We start from the raw sequence: 17,360 nt of genomic DNA on the forward strand, positions 1-17,360 counted from the left end.
TGTAGCACAGTTCATGTAGACAGTTTCTTTCATGTAGCACAGTTCATGTGGACAGTTTCATGTAGCACAGTTCATGTAGACAGTTTCTTTCATGTAGCACAGTTCATGTGGACAGTTTCATGTAGCACAGTTCATGTGGACAGTTTCTTTCATGTAGCACAGTTCATGTGGACAGTTTCATGTAGCACAGTTCATGTAGACAGTTTCTTTCATGTAGCACAGTTCATGTGGACAGTTTCTTTCATGTAGCACAGTTCATGTGGACAGTTTCTTTCATGTAGTACAGTTCATGTGGACAGTTTCTTTCATGTAGTACAGTTCATGTGGACAGTTTCATGTAGCACAGTTCATGTGGACAGTTTCTTTCATGTAGCACAGTTCATGTGGACAGTTTCTTTCATGTAGCACAGTTCATGTGGACAGTTTCTTTCATGTAGCACAGTTCATGTAGACAGTTTCTTTCATGTAGCACAGTTCATGTGGACAGTTTCTTTCATGTAGCACAGTTCATGTAGACAGTTTCATGTAGCACAGTTCATGTAGACAGTTTCTTTCATGTAGCACAGTTCATGTGGACAGTTTCATGTAGCACAGTTTATGTGGACAGTTTCTTTCATGTAGCACAGTTCATGTGGACAGTTTCTTTCATGTAGCACAGTTCATGTGGACAGTTTCTTTCATGTACTACAGTTCATGTAGACAGTTTCATGTAGCACAGTTCATGTGGACAATTTCTTTCATGTAGCACAGTTCATGTAGACAGTTTCATGTAGCACAGTTCATGTGGACAGTTTCTTTAATGTAGTACAGTTCATGTAGACAGTTTCATGTAGAACAGTTCATGTGGACAGTTTCTTTCATGTAGCACAGTTCATGTGGACAGTTTCTTTCATGTAGCACAGTTCATGTGGACAGTTTCTTTCATGTAGCACAGTTCATGTGGACAGTTTCTTTCATGTAGCACAGTTCATGTGGACAGTTTCTTTCATGTAGCACAGTTCATGTGGACAGTTTCTTTCATGTAGTACAGTTCATGTGGACAGTTTCTTTCATGTAGCACAGTTCATGTGGACAGTTTCTTTCATGTAGCACAGTTCATGTGGACAGTTTCTTTCATGTGGTACAGTTCATGTGGACAGTTTCTTTCATGTAGCACAGTTCATGTGAACAGTTTCTTTCATGTAGCACAGTTCATGTGGACAGTTTCTTTCATGTAGCACAGTTCATGTGGACAGTTTCATGTAGCACAGTTCATGTGGACAGTTTCTTTCATGTAGCACAGTTCATGTGGACAGTTTCATGTAGCACAGTTCATGTAGACAGTTTCTTTCATGTAGAACAGTTCATGTAGACAGTTTCATGTAGCACAGTTCATGTAGACAGTTTCTTTCATGTAGCACAGTTCATGTGGACAGTTTCTTTCATGTAGCACAGTTCATGTGGACAGTTTCTTTCATGCAGCACAGTTCATGTGGACAGTTTCTTTCATGTAGCACAGTTCATGTGGACAGTTTCTTTCATGTGGTACAGTTCCTTTCATGTGGTACAGTTCATGTGGACAGTTTCTTTCATGTAGCACAGTTCATGTGGACAGTTTCTTTCATGTAGCACAGTTCATGTGGATAGTTTCTTTCATGTAGCACAGTTCATGTGGACAGTTTCTTTCATGTAGCACAGTTCATGTGGACAGTTTCTTTCATGTAGCACAGTTCATGTGGACAGTTTCTTTCATGTAGCACAGTTCATGTGGACAGTTTCTTTCATGTAGCACAGTTCATGTGGACAGTTTCTTTCATGTAGCACAGTTCATGTGGACAGTTTCTTTCATGTAGCACAGTTCATGTGGACAGTTTCTTTCATGTAGCACAGTTCATGTGGACAGTTTCTTTCATGTAGCACAGTTCATGTGGACAGTTTCTTTCATGTGGTACAGTTCCTTTCATGTGGTACAGTTCATGTGGACAGTTTCTTTCATGTAGCACAGTTCATGTGGACAGTTTCTTTCATGTAGCACAGTTCATGTGGATAGTTTCTTTCATGTAGCACAGTTCATGTGGACAGTTTCTTTCATGTAGCACAGTTCATGTGGACAGTTTCTTTCATGTAGCACAGTTCATGTGGACAGAAAAGCCTCGTAGGCTTTGATAGGGTCATCATTAGCATTGACTTTGTTCCAGTTTTGTTTCCTGCGGTCCATCTTGAGGGCATAAAATGGCTTCTGCTGTTCCTTTTCGAATCAGTTTACAAGTGTTAGACTTAGCTTCATTTTCTTATAGTCAAAGAAAATCAGAAAATTTTCAAAAATTACAAAAACAGGAAGGTGGTCAGTTATCTTTAAGGAAAGTAAAACTCAGTGTTTCATTTCATTCAGGGTTTAACCAAGTGAGTGGCATTTGCTTATGAAAAGAAAATTTTAGAGAAAGCATCTGTCTGCGGGGCAATTGGCAGTGGGCAATGAACTTAAAGCAACTGTTGTCTTTTCAAAAATGCATATATCGTAATTTTTATTATTGTAATCTCTCGAGATGCAGCATTCACTGCTTAACAACCATGTTCACAATTCTCTAGATTCCTGCCTGGAGAACCCTTGTTTGAATGGCGCTACTTGCATCGATGGCGGCTCACCACGGTGCATCTGCCTGCCAACTTATGGAGGTGACTTGTGCCAAACAGGTACAGTAGTGCAGACCCTGCCCCTGTCTTGATATGTTTTACTTATATTGAAAGGAAGAAGTTCTCCTCCGAGGCCCGACTGCAGCAGTAAGAGAATTTGTGCCAGGTTACGGAGGAGACCCATAGCAAACAGCCCCACTTTGATGCTGTATATTCTCTGTTGCCCAGTCGGGACGCTGGTTCAGGCAGATAGTGTTGCACCCCCTGGAGTAGCTAGGGGTGAAATCTTTTGCTCCAGGGTACTTTCACAGGTGGGGCCACATCATGGAGGTTTGAACTCGGGCACCTGTCACTAAAGGTATGTGGTCTAGTGATGTCACACAGAGACACAGTACGTAATATCTAAACACACGTTTAACATCTACTTCAACTCTGCTTACTTTTTAACTTCTAACAACTTCTAACAACTCCTTGAGACCTTTGGATTATTGTAATTAATTTCATGGTTTTTCTGTTTTATGGATTTTTTTACCCGATCGTTGATTGTTGGACTGACTCCCTGCACGACTGGTAAGAACTGTGTGGACTCAACCCTCAGCTGACAGAGCTATTGGTGCTAACGGCTAACTTCTGCTTCCTTTTCTGTGAACATCGATCAACCAGTTTAGTACTGCCATGCCTTGCGAGGACAGCCTAAAAGCAGTAAATGACATTACTAACCTCAAAGATGATGTCCAATGGCTCTCAGATGAACTGCGAAAAAAGGACTCTCTTTTATCCGTTTTTATTGACACTGCAGCTACGCAGGCCAAATCTCAGTTATGAACTCAGCCATCTCCAATAACGCCCTCTGGGGCCCATCATCTCACTGCTGGTCCTCCTGCTCCTCTCCCAGCTCACAGGCTACCTGGTCGGAGGTGGCCCATAAACCTCTCATGTCATTTTATCATGCTATCAGCTGATGCCCTGTTGACCCCCCCACCCCCCCACCGTGGCCGATGTTGTTCCCATGGCCGATGTTGCTCCTCCCCACGGGGAACTGGTCCCTGCTCCGGCCGGGACTGTCCTTTAATATTGTGCAGCAATGATCCAGAGTGTTTTTGTCTCTGGTGGAACATTTAACATGCTGTCTGTATTTTTGCAGTTCATGACTGAGGTTTGCTCTGTTAAAATCTCCAAGGATCACTGGCGTAACATATTTATTATGGGCCCTGCAAGCAACCCTTGTAGACCCCCACCCCCGTCTCTCTCACTCACTCACTCACTCACACACACACACACACACACACACCACCACCACCATAGGTGGGTTTAGTAAGTAATTTTAGTAATTTATTTGTATAGCACCTTTCACAGATATACAATCACAAAGTGCTTCACAGCATAAAATATAACAAATAAAATAGAAATATCAAAGTAACAGACAAAGTTTACACAGATGAGTTATTGTAAAGGTCAGTACGTCAAAGATTGGCTACACTTCAGAACCACGGAGAGCGGACGCACCACGGACAGAGTTGGGAAACCTAAACAGACGGTCTCTAAACCACATCAGTCGACAAGGCAATGAAACAAGTCCACAAAGCCCTAGGCTGTAATATAGCTAATAGCCTGGTCATTCCACAGTAACAGGGGAGCACACATCAGACTTAAAACCTGCTAGATTGCATGATTTGGCATGCACGCAGCACACATTGCAGCTTTCCTTTTTCTCCTTGCTCTCCTTCCTCTTTTTACATCCACTTTTATGTGTGTAACTCATGCTTGCTTGCTTGATTTTATTTTTCTAACGTTACTTAGGTAGGCTAGATAGGTCAATGATATTGCGCGCGCTAAACAAGCTATCGTCACATGCTCAAAACAGACACGTAACATTGGACTAGGACAATGCATGCAGAAATATTGACGGGCCCCCCCTAGCGACGGGCCCTGGTGCCACTGCACCGGCTGCACCACCTAGTATATTTACATCAGTGCCAAGGATAATGAGTAGGAAGTCTGGATATTTGCGCTCCATGCTTGTAATTTGATCAGCCAGGTGTTTTAATGCCTCTTAACACAGGCCTGGGGTGGGATATAGACACCGACCGGAATAAATGATGAACATTCCCACGGTGAAGAGAATGGTTTACAGTCAATGAAAAAGGCCTCTAAGTGAGGGCTGCATGATTTCTTCAACACTGTGACGTCCGTACACCAGCCTTCATTTAGGTAGAAGCATATGCCGCCACCCAGTCTTTTTCCTGACAGCTCCATATCGCGGTCTGCTTGGATGAGTTGGAACTGAAGCAGATGAAGTGTACTGTCTGTGATGTGCTCACTAAGCCAGGTTTCAGTGAGACACAGGGGGACAGATCTGGAAAAGTCTGGGTTTTTTCCATTTAGGAGCAGCAGTTCGTCCATCTTGTTGGCCAGAGTGCGGACGTTCGCCCGGTGGACTGACGGGGCCGTGGTTCCAAATCCCCGTTGTCGCAGTTTAACAAGTGCTCCGGCTCGCTTACGCCTTTTGCGTTTTCGTCCGCACAGAGCTGTACCAATCAAGACCTCGGCAAGACTTTCGTTAAAATGTTTAATGAAAGTCGGTAAAAAAAGTTTGTTCAGTTTGTCCGGTGGACAGGTGGAGACTTAAAAGTTCTTCCTGCTGTATGTGATCAGTGAGTGGATGCTGGAGACTAAACAAATGAACAAACAGAAAAAGTAGAAGAGAGCACAGAACCGAGGCGACCGTCCATGACGCCATCTTGATGACATTCAGTGTATACTAGATAGATAGATAGATAGATAGATAGATAGATAGATAGATAGATAGATAGATACTTGATTGTAGTGCGAGAGGATATTTGTTTTCACCTTTTGTACAGAGCCTCACATGCAATGCATGTACACATACTAGACTTACCACATGACTCACCTGTCCAGTCTGCCTACTGTTAAAAACCTTCGCCTTCACCAGAGTTTTTACTCTTGTCTTTCCTGTACAGACCTGGAGGCATGTGAGCCTGGCTGGGAGAAGTTTCAGGGTTCCTGCTACCATCACTTCAGCCGGCGGCAGGGCTGGGAGGTGGCTGAGCAGCACTGCCGTCGGTGTGGAGGTCATCTGACATCCGTCATGACCCCCGAGGAGCAGAACTACATCAATGGTACTGTTGGCTGGAGGACTTTTAATCCTGTATTAATAGGAAAAAAAATTCAGCGTGCCAGTCCTGCACCCAAGCGTGCTTTTGCTCTGTCCTCTGTGCTGAACCCAGAGGAGAGCGCAGCGCAAATTGCGTTAATTCTGAAAGCGGCTTAAGCGTGGAGAGTGACCAAAATGTTAAAAGAAAGCACAGAAACCTACGTCAGGTCACATGGGGAAATGTTTTTAGACGGGCTTGTGAAAACAGCATTCTGATGCTAAAACATCTGCACTTCAACTGGTTTGAATTTTCGGATCTGAATACATAGAGAACACTACTGGAAAGCCACAGAATGATATAAACACCTCAAAACACAAATAATGGACCCCCCCCTTTAATTAAATGCACTCATTTTCCTTGGGAAGTGCTTTTCTATCTCAGGTCCCGTCTTCTCTAAATACAGTCATTGTCTTGATTTGGATTTGACTCCATTTAAATTTGTTTTCAGTTGGACTCAGCCAACATTGTCCACGTAACAGTTCTGTTTCAGCGTTTCTTAATAAATGCATTGTGATTCTTTCTTTCTTTCTCTCTCTCTCTTGCTGAACTGTCTTATTAATTCTGTCTCTAGACAAGTTTAAGGAGTACCAGTGGATTGGACTGAATGACAGAACCATTGAAGGAGATTTCCGCTGGTCAGATGGGAACCCACTGGTGAGCTGTATTGACCCTATTCTATTCTTTGTGCTACAATTTATTTTGCAATCCCACATTTATTTTAGAATCTCTACCAAATACTCTCCGACCTCAACAAACTCGGCTAACTAACCAGCTAACACGTTCTACACGTCTTTACTGTGTCCTTCCTCGGCTAGCTGTATGAGAACTGGTACAAAGGCCAACCGGACAGTTACTTCCTGTCTGGGGAGGATTGTGTGGTGATGGTGTGGCATGATGGCGGACGCTGGAGCGATGTACCGTGTAATTATCATCTCTCCTATACCTGCAAGAAGGGCATCTGTAAGTACTATAATGAGACCATTATCGTATTGTTATCGTATTATTATTATCATTTTATTATCATTTATTTTACCATGATGTTTCTCTGTCTTGGCTGTTGCCAGCTTACTGTGGCGAGCCTCCGGAGGTTCCCAACACTAAATTGTTTGGTAAGAAGAAGTTGCTTTATGAGACCAGCTCCATGGTTCGGTACTATTGTGAGGAGGGTTTCCTGCAGAGATTTGACCCGGTCATCAGATGCCTGCCCAGCGGGAAGTGGGAGGAGCCTACGATCCTCTGCACACCAGGTGAGATCAGTGGCCATATTTACCAGTACACAGGATATGATGAAACACTTCCTGTGCCACACTTCAGAAGGAGTATTCACATGGAAGACCAGTTAAGACAAGTTAATGTATTAATCTATGGCCTGTCCCAGTTTGCTAAACTGCCAGAGGTAATCATAGAAGGCATCAGGTTACACCATCAGGAGTCTAGTATAGCTTAGTAAGCTAGCTAAACCGCAACTAAGGGTTTATTGTACATGTTTATCCCCCAATAGCTGGCACTAGCAATTAGCTATTCTTCCTGGAGTCTGCCATAAAATTCATGGTAATTAAAGTTAGGCTAGACAACTTTCTTTCAGTGATATGTGAAAAGTGTCATGTAGCAGCTATGAGTAATTCAAACGGTCTGAGAGAAAATCAAGCTTCAGACTGCAGTTTGGGCCGTCTCAGGCAAAAGATGACTAAACGTGGCAATATCTGTGGTCGTGGCTCCAAAATGGTGGTCCTACATCGCACTGTGAGACAGGTTCAAAGACGGCCACTATTACGGTCTTGCGACCAAAGATAACCAGGGACAAAAGTCTGACAGTGTCAGAAATGTAGGATGACCATCTCACAATGTGACTGCTGCTACAACCTACGTCTAGAAATGCAGCAGGAAATGACGCACTGATCAACGCCACGCACAATCTCTGCTGCCACTAAACACAAACAAACACACCGTTAGCATCTGTGACCCAAATGCGATGGAGTTAACAAAATGAGCCGCAGCGACTATTTAAAGGACTCGATTCCTGCTTGGCGTCATGTTGCTCTACTGGCGGCGTGGATTGATTACACGCGCTGATGCGGCACACGCACTGATGATGTTTTTATGGACTTGCGTCGTAGCCTGCGCTTCAGTAGGCGTTATCATCGTACAGTCTACATAAATCACACTTGATGTCGTACCCAAGTTTATTAGATCGATATCACACAGTGTGGCTTGCAATAAATTTATAGGATTGTTAAAATCACACAGTATGTAGGAGGCTTAACCCTTTGTCTGTATTCAGAATCTCTAAATCTCATTTTAGCTTATCTGATTGATTGATGTCTTACCACTCCTCTTAGGCCTCAGCCAACGAGTGAACCTCTCTGAAACAAGTTCTACTGCCTGTCAGTCATACACATCCCCAGCTTTTCTGTCGGTTTTCATGTTGTCATTATGGATCTCATAAAGGCAGACAGACTAAACAGTGTTCAATACAAAACAATAGAACACACAAGACAGACCATCATCGACGCAGTGGGCTCAGAGGATTTAATCTAGTAATTTCTGTTTACTACTGCGCAGAACACACCTCTCTAGTATACTGTTATTTACTGTGTTATTTCATCTGTTATTCCACTCGGTCTGACAGCTAACAGCCGTTATTTCATCAAAGTCAAGACAGACCTAAAGATAGATGCATCACATGGACTATATCACAACATATATTTAAATATAGATGCATCACATGGACTATATCACAACATATATTTAAATATAGATGCATCACATGGACTATATCACAACATATATTTAAATATAGATGCATCACATGGACTATATCACAACATATATTAAAATTTAAAGATAGATGCATCACATGGACCATATCACAACATATATTTAAATTTAAAGATAGATGCATCACATGGACTATATCACAACATATATTTAAATATAGATGCATCACATGGACTATATCACAACATATATTTAAATATAGATGCATCACATGGACTATATCACAACATATATTAAAATTTAAAGATAGATGCATCACATGGACCATATCACAACATATATTTAAATTTAAAGATAGATGCATCACATGGACTATATCACAACATATATTTAAATTTAAAGATAGATGCATCACATGGACTATATCACAACATATATTTAAATATAGATGCATCACATGGACTATATCACAACATATATTTAAATATAGATGCATCACATGGACTATATCACAACATATATTTAAATATAGATGCATCACATGGACTATATCACAACATATATTTAAATAGAGATGCATCACATGGACTATATCACAACATATATTTAAAGATAGATGCATCACATGGACTATATCACAACATATATTTAAATATAGATGCATCACATGGACTATATCACAACATATATTTAAATATAGATGCATCACATGGACTATATCACAACATATATTTAAATATAGATGCATCACATGGACTATATCACAACATATATTTAAATTTAAAGATAGATGCATCACATGGACTATATCACAACATATATTTAAATTTAAAGATAGATGCATCACATGGACTATATCACAACATATATTTAAATATAGATGCATCACATGGACTATATCACAACATATATTTAAAGATAGATGCATCACATGGACTATATCACAACATATATTTAAATATAGATGCATCACATGGACTATATCACAACATATATTTAAATATAGATGCATCACATGGACTATATCACAACATACACTACCGTTCAAAAGTTTGGGATCACCCAAACAATTTCGTGTTTTCCATGAAAAGTCACACTTATTCACCACCATATGTTGTGAAATGAATAGAAAATAGAGTCAAGACATTGACAAGGTTAGAAATAATGATTTGTATTTGAAATAAGATTTTTTTTACATCAAACTTTGCTTTCGTCAAAGAATCCTCCATTTGCAGCAATTACAGCATTGCAGACCTTTGGCATTCTAGCTGTTAATTTGTTGAGGTAATCTGGAGAAATTGCACCCCACGCTTCCAGAAGCAGCTCCCACAAGTTGGATTGGTTGGATGGGCACTTCTTTGAGCAGATTGAGTTTCTGGAGCATCACATTTGTGGGGTCAATTAAACGCTCAAAATGGCCAGAAAAAGAGAACTTTCATCTGAAACTCGACAGTCTATTCTTGTTCTTAGAAATGAAGGCTATTCCATGCGAGAAATTGCTAAGAAATTGAACATTTCCTACACCGGTGTGTACTACTCCCTTCAGAGGACAGCACAAACAGGCTCTAACCAGAGTAGAAAAAGAAGTGGGAGGCCGCGTTGCACAACTGAGCAAGAAGATAAGTACATTAGAGTCTCTAGTTTGAGAAACAGACGCCTCACAGGTCCCCAACTGGCATCTTCATTAAATAGTACCTGTTAGAGCCTGTTTGTGCTGTCCTCTGAAGGGAGTAGTACACACCGGTGTAGGAAATCTTCAATTTCTTAGCAATTTCTCGCATGGAATAGCCTTCATTTCTAAGAACAAGAATAGACTGTCGAGTTTCAGATGAAAGTTCTCTTTTTCTGGCCATTTTGAGCGTTTAATTGACCCCACAAATGTGATGCTCCAGAAACTCAATCTGCTCAAAGAAGTGCCCATCCAACCAATCCAACTTGTGGGAGCTGCTTCTGGAAGCGTGGGGTGCAATTTCTCCAGATTACCTCAACAAATTAACAGCTAGAATGCCAAAGGTCTGCAATGCTGTAATTGCTGCAAATGGAGGATTCTTTGACGAAAGCAAAGTTTGATGTAAAAAAAATCTTATTTCAAATACAAATCATTATTTCTAACCTTGTCAATGTCTTGACTCTATTTTCTATTCATTTCACAACATATGGTGGTGAATAAGTGTGACTTTTCATGGAAAACACGAAATTGTTTGGGTGATCCCAAACTTTTGAACGGTAGTGTATATTTAAAGATAGATGAATCACATGGACTATATCACAACATATATTTAAATATAGATGCATCACATGGACTATATCACAACATATATTGAAAGATAGATTATGTCACGTGCATGTAGACTACATGTATACTTTCATACAATTTGAACAGCATATTTAATATTTCATAAACATACTTGGAAATAATGTGAATTGCGTTGTTTGCTCGTGATTTGGTTAATGTGGATCATGTGCCACAGGACAGCTTTAATTGATTATTGATCCTTGATTTGGTGACACAGAAAAAAAAAAGATATTCAATGATTTAAATGTGTCAAACTGCGTAAGCGGTATACTTTAATGACCTTCTTGTTTTAGAGGTGTTGTTTGAAGTTGGGGGCAGCATGGTGGCGCAGTGGTTAGTATGGTCGCCTCACAGCAAGAAGGTCCTGGGTTCGAGGCCCGGGGTAGTCCAACCTTGGGGGTCGTCCTGGGTCGTCCTCTGTGTGGAGTTTGCATGTTCTCCCCGTGTCTGTGTGGGTTTCCTCCGCGGGCTCCGGTTTCCTCCCACAGTCCAAAGACATGTAGGTCAGGTGAACCGGCCGTACGAAATTGTCCCTAGGCATGAATGTGTGTGTGTGTGGTGGTGGGGCCCTGTGTTGGCCTGTCGGCCTGTCCAGGGTGTCTCCCCACCTGCTGCCCAGTGACTGCTGGGATAGGCTCCAGCATCCCTGCGACCCTGAGCAGGATAAGCGGTTTGGATAATGGATGGATGTTTGAGGTTGGACATGTTAAATCAGATCTGTGATGTCCCTGGTCATACTACCACAGCCCAGCTTTAACCTCTCAGCAAATCCAGTTGTAAGAGTGTTCACAGTTAGCAGTCCCACAGTGATTTCTGGACTATAATATACTTATTCTTCATAAGACACACCATATGGACAGTTTTCCATTGTGTGTTGCTCTCCTTGTGTGCTTGTCTGGTTTCAGCCCGTCCAGTGGAGGAGGAGCAGGTGACGACGCCTCCTTCTCAGCATGAGGAGGTCATGCAGGCCACAGACAAAACCACTGACAAAGCTGCCCCACAGTTCTGGGACATTAAATGGACTTTCTAAAATAAAATCATACCCTGAGGTGAAGAAGAAAACATCAGTGCTTAACTTCTTTTCCTCACTTTTCCTGCTTCTCCAGAGACTCTTCAGCCGTGAGAGACCTTTTTTTTTTTCTTAGAGCGCGGAAGCCAGAGTCCCTTTAGTCCTGGAAAACCTGGAAACGTGATGGATTAGATCATGTCAGTTTCCAACCTCTGAACGGTCACAGAAAATACCTGAAGTGTTTTGGGAATTTTTTTAACAGCTGATGAGAAATGAAAAATGTCTGGCAGAGCTGCCAACAGATCTTTAGATAGCCTTGAGGAAGTGCAAGATTAGAAAAAAGATATTCCAGATTATCAGTATACCCCGTGTTCACTGTAGCTAGTTCAAACAAGACCTGGGAAAACCAACAAGACCAGCAGCTCAATAAAACAGGAAGATAGTAGCATTCCATCAGAGGTGGTCATGTGTCTGTGAGGCTCACATGGTTTGTCATGGCAGAATCGCAGCTTGTGCAGTTTGATTTGGCATATTTAGTAACACCCAACCTCCTACATCTGTCCAGACTCGTGGGAACTGCTCGTAGTGTTAGTGCAGCATAAAATAGAATACTGACACAGTCTGGATCTTCCTGGTTTGGTAATGTTGACACAGTAATGAATGCAGAAGCATGAAGTCAGCTGTTAAAATGGGTGTGGATCTGCAGAATCTCTCTAACATGCTGTATTTCTGTTTCGAGGTGATTGTTAGAATTTCATCATCATTGATTTTAAAAACACAAACGATTCTACTTTCAAAATATTGACCATTTCGAATGCAGTGAAGGTAAGGGCGTCCATATTTTCAATATAAGATATCTCACTTTGTAATGGACTTCCTCGTGCACAGGCTACCAGCCGACTCCATCCATGAACTGCAAATGCCGTAGGCCTCTTTGTCATAATGTCTTACGATGGGTAAAGTGTGACACAAGTGTGAATTCTCAGCTTCAGCTAGTCTGACTGGTAGTCAGTGAAGCCACGCTCCCACTCATGCCTACAGTAATACATGGCTTTTTTTTACTTTTGTAGGGATTTGTATGAACATCTAGACTATTGCAATACACTCTCCAACACCCCTCAGCTCCCCTCATCTGCATACGTATAAGCCAGTGTCCATTTCTACACACCCCCTGCTTCTTATTCAGCCGTGTTAACACTGATAACACATTACAGTCTGGCCTTCACATGCGTCTTTAATCTGGATTATATCTGGATAAAATCAAGAAGTCACATTTACGTTGGAAATGCATCTTGGGTAATATGTGATTATTGGACTCTTTCCTGGGTGTAAATGCTGGTTGTCGCTCACAAGGTTTTGTCTCTTGATATTACATCCTATTGAGACGCTATTTCTGCAAAGTAAACCAAGAGTCATACCCAGATAGTCAAGCTGATATGCCCTCTTCTGAAAGTCTACTGTAACTAAGATAACTGACGTAGTGTAAAAGGAAAACTAGTTAATATCTGGTTGCTAGTTGTGTAGCAGTATCACGGAAAGGTGAATCAGGTCACATGGACACAACCTTTATTGACAGAAACGTTTCATCATCATCTAAGTGACCTCTTCAGTCTCACCTGACTGCAGGTGTCCCCACCCTTATAAACAATACAGTGATTGCAGGTATCCCCACCCTTATAAACAATACAGTGACTGCAGGTGTCCCCACCCTTATAAACAATACAGTGGCATAACCACCCAAACCAGCGACCAGTTCGGTCGTTATACATCTCTCGCCATTTTACAATGCTGTGATTGCCAACATTCCCTAATCCTCTGTGATTAGTACACATGACCATTGTGACTCTAGTTAGTGGTCACACCCATATTTGCATATGAAACTGGTCGGTGGTTTCGGTCGTTAGGCACTGTATTGTTTATAAGGGTGAGGGCACCTGCAGTCAGATGAGACTGAAGAGGTCACTTAGATGATGATGAAACGTTTCTGTTAATAAAGGTGTGTCCAGATGAACTGATTAACCTTCTTTGATTTTCTTACCAGGATTATTGAGCATCAAGACGATACATCCTCTGCTGGGCCTTTTTGATGATAGTGTCTATGTTGGAGGCCCACCTGAGGTCCTGGAAGATTGTGGAAGCCAGAAATCTGTAGGTTTTCACCATAGATACCGTGCTGTTGAGTATGATGGGGGGGCTCCACCTGAAGTCCACTTTCATCTCCACTGTTTTGAGCATGTTCAGTTCCAGGTTGTTATGGCCACATCAGAGGGCCAGCTGATCAACCTCCTGTCTATATGCAGACTCGTCACCATCCCCGGATAAGGCCAGTGATGGTTTTGTCATCCTTAAACTTCAGCAGTTTAACAGATGGGTCACCTGAGGTGCAGCCATTTGTGTAGCGACAGAAGCGTAGAGGGGAGAGCACACATCCCTGGGGGGCGCCAGTGCTGATTTTCCAGGTGCTGGATATGATTTTCTCCAGCCTCACCAGCTGCCTCCTGTGTCAGGAAGTTTTTAATCCACTGGCAGATGGGGGCTGGTACAGTGAGCTGGGTGAGTTTGGAGTGGAGGATATCTGGGATGATGGTGTTGAACGCTGATTTGAAGTCCACAAACAGCACCCTTGCGTGTGTCCCTGAGGAGTCGAGGTGTTGGAAGATGTAGTGCAATCCCATGTTGACTGCATCCTCCACTGACCTGTTTGCTCGGTAGGCAAACTGCAAGGGGTCGAGCAGGGGGGTGATTTCCTTCGGGTGAGCCAACACCAGTTTCACGAAGGATTTCATGACCACAGACGTTATGGCAATGGGCCTTTAGTCATTTAATCCTGTGATACAGGGTTTCTTGGGGAATGGGATGATAGTGGAGCTCTTGAGGCAGGGGGGGACTTCACACAGCTCCAGTGATCTGTTGAAGATCAGTGTGAAAATGGGGCCAGCTGGTCAACACAGCCTTTAAGACAGGAGGGTGACACACCATCCGGGCCCGGTGCCTCCCTGGTCTTCTGGCTCTGGAAGAGTTGGCACACTTCCTCAGCACAGATCCTGAGTGTGGGTGGGGGTTTGGTGGGGATGGGCTGAGTCACTCCCTGCCACTCGGCTAGCAGGGAGTGCAGTTGGTTGTGTGTTGTGGCCAGAGAGGGTGAGAGGTGTGGAAGTTTGCTTATCAAACCTGCAGTAAAACCCATTTAGGTCGTCAGCCAGTTGATGCTTCCCTGCAGTTTGGTGGGTGGTCTCCTGTAGTTGGTCGTGTCTTTCAAACCGCTCCAGACTGGTGCTGGGTCATTGGCAGGAAACCTGTTTTCCAACTGTTCAGAGTAGCACATTTTTGCCACTCTGATCTCCTTTGTGAGTGCATTTCTGACTTGGTTGTACCGGATCTTATCTCCACCTCTGTAGGCTTCCTCTTTGGCCTGACGAAGCTGCCTGAGTTTTGCTGTGAACCAGGGCTTATTGTTGTTAAAGGTGCAGAAGGTTTGGTGGGCACACATGTCCTCACAAAAGCTGATGTAAGAGGTCACAGTGTCAGTAAGTTCGTCCAGGTCTGTAGATGCAGCCTCAAAAACGGTCGTGATGCCACTGTATTGTTTATACGCGTGGGGACACCTGCTGTCAGGTGAGACTGAAGAGGTCACGTAGATGATGATGAAACGTTTCTCTCCTAAACCTTGTGTCCAGATGAACTGATTCAACCTTCTGTGGTTTCCTTGCCTGGATTGTTGAGCATGCATCAAGACATAACAGTAGTTTATCAACTGAAACCTTTTCTAGTTTAGAAAGAAATACTGTAATGTACCCAGCGACAGTAACCATGCAGGTAATGTTAATTGTCAAGCTAATGTAACACATGATTAATATGAATGTAGTAACAATATGGTTTAAAAGTGGATTTAATGAAGAAATGGCGAATAAATGTAATTTTGTATTGTAGTCTGTGGTTTATCCGTGTTGCATATTTTTTGTGTTGTGTGAAACATGACTAAAACTGTTTGAACTTTGTACACCTTAAGATTAGGTTAGGCTGTTTTATTGGCCACATGACCAAGGCTGGTGGAATGCAGGCAGCCGTACCAACATGCACCCTGGCTCTGCCAAATGACGGAAGCTAAGCAGGTGTGGGCTTGGCTAGTACTTGGATGGGAGACCTCCCGGGGAAAAACTGAGTTGCTGCTGGAAGTGGTGCTGGTGGGCCAGTAGGGGGCAGTCTTCCCGCTGGTCCTAATAAAAACAACAAAAATCAAACCCCAGTACAGTGACGGGGACACACGTCCTTCGGATGATACGTTAAACCAAGGTCCTGACTCACTGTGGTCATTAAAGACCCCATGGCACTTATCACAACGAGTAGGGGGTTCCCCGGTGACATGGCAACATTCCCACCCTGGCTCTCTCCATCTGGCCACCTAATCATCCCCCATGTAGCCGGCTCAATGAGTCCTCCCTCTCCACCTCAAGCTGACGTGGGGTGAGCGTTCTGGTGCAAAATGGCTGCCGTGCATCACCCAGGTGGTGCTACACATTGGTGGTGGTTGAGGTGAGTTACCCCCTGTGAAGCACTTTGGGTGTCTAGAAAAGGGCTGTATAAATGTAATTATTATTATTGTTGTTGTTATTATTTGTTTTTGGTACAGCATGTTAAACTCCAGCACAATACATCCATGGACAACAGCAGACACTGCACATTATCACCAACAACACAGTCACACAATAGCAGAAACAAACATATTACACACAACAATTAGGGGAATGGTAGTATGCATGCCAGCCCAGAGAGCAAAACTGCTGTGGCCCGGACCCGTCCCACACCCCACACTTTCATCCAGCCCACATACCACGTGGAATGGTGGCACTTGGGTGGTCCGCTCCTGTTTGCCAGATCTGGGCCAGAACCAAGCCATAGCAATGCCGCATTTGCCATATATTTGCCAAAAGTGGCCCATATTTGTTTTGTGATATTTGGGCCATATTTACTATTTACCACACTGGGCACTGCAGGGTCACATCCAGATCACATGTTGCCCAGAGCACCGCATCTTTGCCAAAAAAGGCCCACATGTGATTTGGCCTATTTGGGCCATATTTGCTGTTATACATGTGGGCCACTTCAGGCTCACATCCATTTTGTCAGGACCAGAAGAAGACCACCAGTGCCACATCTTTGCCTGAAGTGGCCCACATCCGGATGCTGTCTGGGAGTGGTGTGTGAGGAGGGACTATAGGGAGGAATTCAGAGTCCTGATAGCTAGGGGAAAAAACTGTTTGTGAAGTGTTTAGTCTTAGTGGACAGTGTAGCGCCTCCCTGGGGGATGGAGCTGGAAGAGGCAATGATCAGGATGTGAGGGGTCAGAGATTATCTTTGCTCGCTTTACAGCCCAGTGAGTATGTAGAGATTCAACTGAGGGGAGTGGGTTGCCTATGATTTTGGATGCCTTGTTGGCAATCTGCTGCAGTTTTTTCCGTGCTTGATTGTCCGTGCCACCATACCATACTATAATACTGTAATACTGTAATAGAAGATGTTATGATGGACTCCATAATGGCTGAGTAAA

At 43.0% G+C, this 17,360-nt stretch overlaps 1 protein-coding gene across 1 annotated transcript in view; it reads left to right on the plus strand.

Moving 5' to 3' along the window:
- bcan (brevican) overlaps positions 1-11,833 on the plus strand; it is a 33,179-nt gene extending 21,346 nt beyond the window's left edge. The window contains exons 11-16 of the mRNA XM_056287066.1: positions 2,569-2,673; positions 5,595-5,753; positions 6,361-6,443; positions 6,605-6,749; positions 6,854-7,036; positions 11,709-11,833. Coding sequence (XP_056143041.1) covers positions 2,569-2,673; positions 5,595-5,753; positions 6,361-6,443; positions 6,605-6,749; positions 6,854-7,036; positions 11,709-11,833 — 800 coding nt within the window. The remainder of the gene's footprint in view (positions 1-2,568; positions 2,674-5,594; positions 5,754-6,360; positions 6,444-6,604; positions 6,750-6,853; positions 7,037-11,708) is intronic.
- Positions 11,834-17,360: the final 5,527 nt, after the last annotated feature.

Source organism: Lampris incognitus, chromosome 9, assembly GCF_029633865.1.
Source record: "Lampris incognitus isolate fLamInc1 chromosome 9, fLamInc1.hap2, whole genome shotgun sequence".
Taxonomy (NCBI): domain Eukaryota; kingdom Metazoa; phylum Chordata; class Actinopteri; order Lampriformes; family Lampridae; genus Lampris; species Lampris incognitus.